Below are 8,489 nucleotides of genomic sequence, written 5' to 3'. Positions count from 1 at the left end.
ATTCACGAACGCCAGGGTGGAACCTTTTAACAATCAATTTCACTATAATTTCCTTGACAAAAGTATGGGATATTAAACATGATATTAGTAGCACAAAGGTTCCTAGTACATGATTCATTTTCGGAAGCACACAGGCACTTTCGCTTTTAATAGAGGTATTAGGTACTAAAGCGAGGGAATCCACAAACAACGAAGACATAGAAAGACACATTAGTGCTACTTAGAAGAACTAATATTTGCAGCACTTGTATTTATGATTGGTTTTTGGAGTTTTTTGGATTTTTCATTTCAACTCCAAACTCTTTACTTTTACAGGTATCCGTGAAACCATATCGAAAATACAAACTAAGACATGGAATCTAGACACGAATTTTGCCTTTGCATATATATCTCAGGTTGCTTTTTTTCCTGTCCAGCGGTGGTGTAGGGGTTATAGCACGCAGCGCGGATTTCTGAGGACCTGGGTTCGATTCCCAGCGCGCTGGTCTCTTTTTCTGGTTTTTCTGTGCATCCATGTCTCAGTGGTTTACTAATGTTTCGGCGAATAACGTTTGGCAACCTGTTTCATTTCGCAACTTTTCATTTCCCAACTGTTTAATATTTCTGAAACTGTAAATATTTCAGGATTTTTATAAAACTAACCTTTATTTTAATTTTATTTTTAACCTAACCTAACCCAAATGGTTCTATATGATGGCTCTGAAATAAATCCTGAAATGTTTACAGTTTTAGATTTTGCGAAATGAAACAGGTTGCCAAACGTTACGTTGCGAAAAGGCAGTACTCGGTCTCAGTTTGTATTTTCGCGAGTTCTGCCTTTTCGCAACGTAACGTTTGGCAACCTGTTTCATTTCGCAACTTTTCATTTCGCAAACTCTAAAACTGTAAATATTTCAGGATTTATTTCAGGGCCATCGTGTAGAACTCTTTAGGTTAGGTAAGGTTAGTTTTATAAAAATCCTGAAATATTTACAGTTTCAGAAATATTAAACAGTTGGGAAATGAAAAGTTGTGAAATGAAACAGGTTGCCACACGTTATTCGCCGAAACATTAGTAAACCGTATTTTCGATATGGCATTTGTATATGTCATAAACAGATTTTGCTCTAAGCAAGTTTAAGCATTTTCCGCGAGTAGTTTGAGTAAAGTAAACTGTTTTGTCGAAACTTGTTTGTAGTGTTTGCATACATTTCGCCCGAATCGTCTACTCAATGTAAACAATACTTTGAACCCACGAAAGGGGTTAGCTATATTGAATTTTGTTTTTGTCTGGTCTGTGTGGTGTGTATGTTGACGATAACGTTAAAGCCATTGTCTGTTCATTTCTGTTTAGTTATCTGAATAAATAAATTTTATTATTATTATTATTTAAATATGTTCACGAGAGAATCTCCTGTATTTGTACTATTATGGTATTATCTATGGTAAATCTGTTTAAAAAATTCCTCGTTGAGTTTCTTGCCGGATTCTTCTCAACAGAGGTTTTTCGGACCGGTGGTAGATTTTTTTGACATTCATAAGTGCTTGTTATAGCCTAAATTGAATCAAGATACTTTGACTTTGACTTTGACTTTATCTGGGGCGAAATATAATACATCGCTTGTATGTGAGCTATTAGGACCCGAGTCTTGTAATAACTATGGAAAAAAACACGAAAGTATCTTACCTCGAATTTTCAACAAACTTTTCCCTGAGACGAAGTGCATTAGTTAGTGTTTTAAATCTAGTGCCATCATTTTACAACATTGTTTATAAATTTTCAAAAAGTTGTTAACTAGACAGCAATGGAATTTGATTGAAACATTGTTGGAGGTTTAGAATGCAAGTGTTTTTTTTAGATTAACCATCATTAATTTTCTTCGCCTTCTGATATGACAACTTTTACATCTTTTAAATCAGGCATCATTGTGGGGTACTAAAAAACATCAATACAGTAGATATTTATACCGACACAGTAGCTAGATATGCATGTTTGACTCGTAAAGTCTAGTCCATTATGGTTTATGGCGCATAAAGAAGCCATTATTTATATTGCTGCCTATCCCCTGGGAATACCGTAAATGGAAATCTGCACTTGAAAATTTAATTTCAACATGGCAACATTAAAATTTATTAGGAAAGACATTATCCCTACAAGCGAAGTCGACTTTTGGCTCCTAAGCTTTCAGGATGTTACATTATGTTTGCTAACTGATGAATAAAATAAACTGACCCAGGCATTACTTTATGGAGGTTCATAAAACAAGTAAGTACTTTTCTAACTCGCTACACCGTGTGTGATAAATTCGAGTATACCTAACCTACATAGGTACAAACATAAATTCACAAAAGTTATCATTTGTAAAATATGTTCTTCCTGAAATAATTCGTTTTGAGACTACTTACATATTACACGTTGGTTTTAATTCAAACTAACCCCCTGTTTGACCATCCGTTGATTAAATTTATTTGACGGATAAATCTGATGCCGTCTCTGTTTGTTTTGTTCGAATAGACGGAGACGGCCCCTAAATCATCTAATTTGTAATAGACGAAAATTATTTCGAGCTTAATTAAATTAGTAATGAGATTTGGTTTAAACATTTTTCAGCACAATTTATATTATGGCAAAATTCACTTTGATCGGTATTAATTTTGTTATTACACTAGAACAGATTGAAGATGGTGATGGCAGCATAGAACGTCTACCAACGAGATGGACGGGATGACCTCGTTAAAGAGGATGCAGGCCGGCTTCCAACCGAAGAACCGAAGCAACTGGGGGTATATGGGGATCTCAGTAAATCGATAATATCTACTGTCATCTTCTAGGTGGTCGCCGTATCCCGTGAGGTGGGCGAACATTCAGCGTTTCTGCAGCGTGTTTTTTAGGGTTCCGGAGCCAAAATGGCAAAAACGGAACCCATATAGTTTCGCCATGTCTGTCTGTCTGTCTGTCTGTCCGTCCGCGGCTTTGCTCAGGGACTATCAATGCTAGAAAGCTGTAATTTTGCAAGGATATATATGTAAACTATGCGGACAAAATGGTACAATAAAAAACTAAAAAAAAAATTTTTTAGGGTACCTCCCATTCAGCGATTTGTTTGCGAAATATTCAACTTAAAAGTGCAAATTTTCATTAAAATCGAGCGCCCCCCCCCTCTAAAATCTAAAGTGGGTGGAAAAATTTGAAAAAATTCGGGATCGTAGTAAGTATATCAAATGTTCAAGGAAAACTATAACGGCTAAGTTTGCTTGAGAATTATTAGTAGTTTAAGAGTAAATAGCAGCCTAAGGTATAAAATATACTCGTACCTTAACTATGGAAGATTCCGTATAAAATACGAAATCCTTAGAAAAATATTACTTAATTTGTTCGTAATGGCTACGGAACCCTATTTTGGGCGTGTCCGACACGCTCTTGGCCGGTTTTTGTCATTTGTATCTTGACAGATGTTATTAAAAGGACTCAAGTGCAGGATTAAATTTTTATGAAAAATAAAAACAATACCGATGCTAAATTTAGCGTGATTGAAATTATCGCGATTTGTCTTTCTTTTGTTCTCATAAACGAGAAATGCTAATTACGTTTAATGAAGCGGTCAAAACGATCGAATATCCGCTCGGGTGTAAGTAATAATAATAATAATAATTGTGCAATTGCTGACGAAGTTATCATGACGAACAACTACCGGAGGTATATCCTGCTGAAGGACGGTACTAGTATGTAATAGGTATATCCCTGCGCCAGTTCTCGGATTCTTAGTAGAGAGACGTCACATTCTTTCGGAACTAACCGCTTACCCAGACTCACCCAGAAAGAATGTGACGTCTCTCGAAGAAACATAGATGTCGCTAGTGCTGCTGCTTAAGTAGCATAGTAGAAATAAGCAACCTGAGATATGTATGCATAGGAAAAAATCGTTTCTAGATTTCAGTCCAGTAGTGGTGAAGGGGTTATAGCACGCAGCACGGATTGCTGAGGACCTGGGTTCGGTTCCCAGTGCTGGTCTCTTTTTCTGGTTTTTCAGTGCATCCATGTCTCAGTTTGTATTTTCGATAAAATTAATTAGTTAAATTATACATGCTAACCAAAATTCAATTATTCACTTAACTGCACATGCCATCCCTTTAATCTGTCCAACCCAGTGTCCAAGTATTGGACAGTAGTACTTTACAGCAAGCACGCTCTAAATGCAGTTGGAGGTCTGTCTTATACGGTCCAGCAGCGAGACTATTTTCTTGAGCATGATCGCCGGAACACCCGTCCGTACGGGCCTCGCAGAACATGCCAGACGCGCTACACCTGCTGGGCAGGCCCAACAGCAATCTGAACGTGTTGTTGTATTGAACTTTTATGGCGTTGTAGGCCCGCTTGGTGTGGCGAATCCACAGGCTGCTCGAATAAAAACTCTGCTTACACCGTTACACCCAAATCTTACCTGTTGACTGTTGGCGCTGCCCTCCGTCTGGTCAAAAGGTGGCATGACCGAGCACAGCCGACGACCCATCAACGAGTACGACACGACTACTATGCAACCTGAAACGTATGAGCATAATTATGTATGTATGTAAATAACTTTTTTTTTTTTTTTTTATTTAATTTTTAACAATTACACAGTGTATACATGAAACACAATTTTCGCCAAACTGCATGACAGTTTGTTGGCGAAATGAAACACTCAAAAACACTTCCTTATATAAATACTGTGCAAAACTTATTTATATAACTAACCTATCCTATTTATTAAAAAATGACTAACAGCCTTATTCATAAAAAGTTAGAGCCTCCTTGAAGGCTCCTGAAGGCCCGATGCTAAAAAACGTGATTCATAAACGTCTGTTAGCGCTAATCAGTCGATCAAGGCTCTGCTAAAGTTAGAGGACCGTAGACCCTCCTTTATCTCCCTGATAAGTCACAAAATGGCCGCCACAAGTTTGAACAGCTGACTTTGACAAGAGCAAAAACATCCGAAGATATTTATAGTGAAGGCAGAGCTACGCAAAGATTCAAAAAAAAAAAACTGGAAAATTTATTTTCAGAATTTGTATTTAAAAATCCTCGAAATTAGCAACAATAAATTAACAATAAATATGAAAAAAAAATCAGGATGATTAACATAATTATGGCTTTTTGCACACCACATAAACATGCGAATCGGGAATGGCGGGAACAAACAATTCGCTTTTTATTTTTTTTCCTGCTAATTTGCTGTCACTCTGCTGTCAATTTTTTTTTTTAATTATCGATTAGGCCATTTTTTGTCTTTGATTTGTCAAGGTGGCCAACATAACGCGTCTAATCCGTCTATCAGCAGCTCAACAACTAGCAGACTGCTAAGCAAGTGTTTATGAATCATACTTCTTGACAACCTCTTTGGGGGTTAAAGTCACTCGCGTCCGTAGGTATACCCTTGAGACCCTACACGTGACCCCTGGGTGGTGCCAAATGAGTGACACACTGGAAACGTGGGAGAGCCATGCTTCGGCGCGAATGGGCCGGCTCGACCGGAGTGATACCACTACCTCACAGAAAACCGGCGTGAAGCAATACTAGCGTTTCGCTGAGTGAGTGAGGGTACCGGAGGCCCAACCCCCCACCTCCCAACAAAAAAAAAAATGATGGCGCTGCTGAGTAATAGACTACCCCAGGAGGGTACCAGCTGCGCTAGCACTGGAGAATCCCTCTCTGGGCTGCCATGCTCAGGATACATTGTGCCTGAGCATGGAAGCCCAGACTCTGCCCCATCGTACTCTGGGGGGGCAAACCAACCGCGCTCTATCACCATCCCACACTTGCTAGGGGCAAGAAAATAGCAGTTACGGCATCCCCTGCCACGTTGGCCGTGGACTTCTGCAATATCAGGGGCTTACATTCCAACCTCAATGCTGTTCATCACCACCTTGAGACAGCAAAGCCGGCCTTGCTCTTTCTGACTGAGACACAGATATCGTCTCCGGCGGACACGTCTTACCTCTCCTACCCTGGGTACGGACTAGAACACTCATTTGTGCCTAGGGCTGGGGTGTGCGTGTACGTTAGAGATGATATCAGTTCTCGCCACCTCAGCAATCTTGAAGGTAGGGACCTCTCCACTTTATGGCTACGTGTGGACAGCGACGACCATCCTCGCGTCTATGCGTGCCTGTATAGGTCCCATAGCGGTGACACCGAGACTGACAGACTCATGGAGCAGATCCAAATGGCTGCAGACTCCGTGCAACAGCAGGTCCCATCTGCAGAGATCGTTATACTAGGGGATTTTAACGCCCATAACGTCGAATGGCTTGGCTCTGGCAAGACTGATCATGCAGGGAGATCTGTTCGCGACTTTGCTCTGGCATATGGCCTGACACAACTGGTTACTGCGCCTACGCGAATACCAGATGTAGAGAACCAGGAGCCTTCTCTGCTGGACCTTCTGCTGACTTCTCATCCGGCAGGCTACCAAATCTCCGTTGAGCCCCCTCTCGGCTCCTCGGATCATTGCCTGATCCGGAGTAAGGTACCTCTCACGTGCCCCCCGCGTCGGCGAGTTGCTTGCAGCCGTCGTGTGTGGCATTACAAGTCAGCAGATTGGGATGGGATGCGGTCCTTCTTTGCGTCCTACCCTTGGAGGCAGGTTTGCTTCAAGCTGGATGATCCCAACGTCGTTGCTGACTCTGTTACTGACGTGGTGCTGCAGGGAATGGAACTCTTTGTTCCATCCTCTGCGGTCCCCGTTGGTGGCAGATCCCAACCTTGGTTTGGTCGATCCTGCAAAATGGCTTCACGCCGAAAGCGGGAGTGTTACCAAGCCTGGGTAAATGCAGCGAAAATACGGGATGTAAATACCAGTACCTTAAAAAAGGAGTTTAACTTTGCCTCTAGGTCCCTCAAAAGAGACATTTCCAGAGCTAAGTCGTTGCACATTGGTAGAATTGGCGAGAGACTAGAGCGTCTCCCTTCGGGAACTCGTGCGTTCTGGTCTCTTGCCAAAGCTATTCAGGGGAATTTCTGCACGCCATCTTTTCCGCCTCTACATGCGGGTAACGATTCGTTGGCCCACGACGCAAAGGATAAAGCTGATCTTCTAGCTAAACTCTTTGCGTTCAACTCGACTTTGGATGACGGGGGACACACGCCGCCGACTATACCGCGGTGTGAGAGCTGTATGCCGGATATCCGGTTCCACCAAAGCTCAGTGCGTAGAGCACTTCTCTCCCTCGATATCCATAAGTCGAATGGGCCCGATGGAATCCCCCGATAGTGTTGAAGACGTGCGCTTCTGAGTTGGCTCCGGTTCTAACGCGTCTTTTTCGGCTCTCCTACTCTTCTGGCGTAGTCCCGATCTCATGGAAGTCTGCTCTGGTGCACCCGATACCTAAAAAAGGAGACCGCTCCAACCCATCTACCTATAGGCCAATAGCCATAACGTCCCTGTTCTCGAAGATAATGGAGTCCGTTATCAACGACCAGCTCCTTCGGTACCTAGAGGATCACCAACTGCTGAGTGACCGACAATACGGTTTCCGTAGCGGCCGCTCGGCTGGTGATCTTCTGGTTTACCTGACACATCGTTGGGCACAGGCGATTGAGACAAAGGGTGAAGCATTGGCTGTTAGCTTAGATGTAGCGAAGGCCTTTGATCGGGTTTGGCACAAAGCACTCCTTTCAAAACTTCCGTCTTTTGGGCTTCCCGAGAAATTATGCGGATGGATCGGCAGCTTCCTAACGGACAGAAGCATAAAGGTCGTAGTTGACGGCGCATGCTCTGACTCCATGTCTGTGAATGCTGGTGTTCCTCAAGGCTGTGTGCTATCGCCTACGCTGTTCCTTCTGCATATCAATGATATGCTGCCAACTGGCGGCATTCACTGTTATGCGGATGATAGTACGGTTGATGCCTCTTACACCGGCCGCGCCAATATTTCTCGGGAAAACGTCACAGAGTGCCGAAACAAACTTGTGTCTGAAATTGAGACTTCCCTTAAAGAAGTTTCAGAATGGGGTCGACTTAATTTAGTCCGTTTTAACCCCACAAAGACACAGGTTTGCGCGTTTACCACAAAAAAGTCTGCGTTTGTCGCATCACCTCTTTTCGAAAGCACTTCCCTAGCTACCACAGCCAGTATCGGAATCCTTGGTATCGACATCTCGAGTGAAGTCCAGTTCCGCGGCCATTTAGAGGGTAAGGCTAAATTAGCCTCAAAGAAGCTCGGCGTGCTCAACAGATCGAGACAGTATTTCACTTCGGCCCACCGCCTCCAGCTTTATAAGGCGCAGGTTCGCCCACATATGGAATACTGCTCTCATCTGTGGGCAGGGGCTCCCCAGTACCAGCTTCTCCCTCTGGACCGCATACAACGGAGAGCGACTCGAATAGTCGGCTGCCAACGAGTTTCCGATCGACTTGACTCTTTGGCGCTGCGTAGAGATGTAGCTTCACTGTGCATCCTCTATCGCATGTACAACGGGGAGTGCTCCGAGGAGTTATTCGGGTTGATCCCTGCCGCATCCTTTCGCCACC

At 42.8% G+C, this 8,489-nt stretch overlaps 1 protein-coding gene across 2 annotated transcripts in view; it reads right to left on the bottom strand.

Moving 5' to 3' along the window:
• Positions 1 to 8,489, bottom strand: part of LOC141433598 (QRFP-like peptide receptor) — a 248,127-nt gene that overhangs the window by 14,247 nt on the left and 225,391 nt on the right. For both annotated transcript variants that reach the window (XM_074095710.1, XM_074095709.1), the window contains one exon: positions 4,422 to 4,519. In XM_074095710.1, the coding sequence (XP_073951811.1) occupies positions 4,422 to 4,519 (98 nt within the window). The remainder of the gene's footprint in view (positions 1 to 4,421; positions 4,520 to 8,489) is intronic.

The sequence above is a fragment of the Choristoneura fumiferana genome, chromosome 12 (assembly GCF_025370935.1).
Source record: "Choristoneura fumiferana chromosome 12, NRCan_CFum_1, whole genome shotgun sequence".
Classification (NCBI taxonomy): domain Eukaryota; kingdom Metazoa; phylum Arthropoda; class Insecta; order Lepidoptera; family Tortricidae; genus Choristoneura; species Choristoneura fumiferana.
The sequence above is the reverse complement of the archived record's forward strand: the minus strand, read 5'-3'. Positions and strand labels throughout refer to the sequence as shown.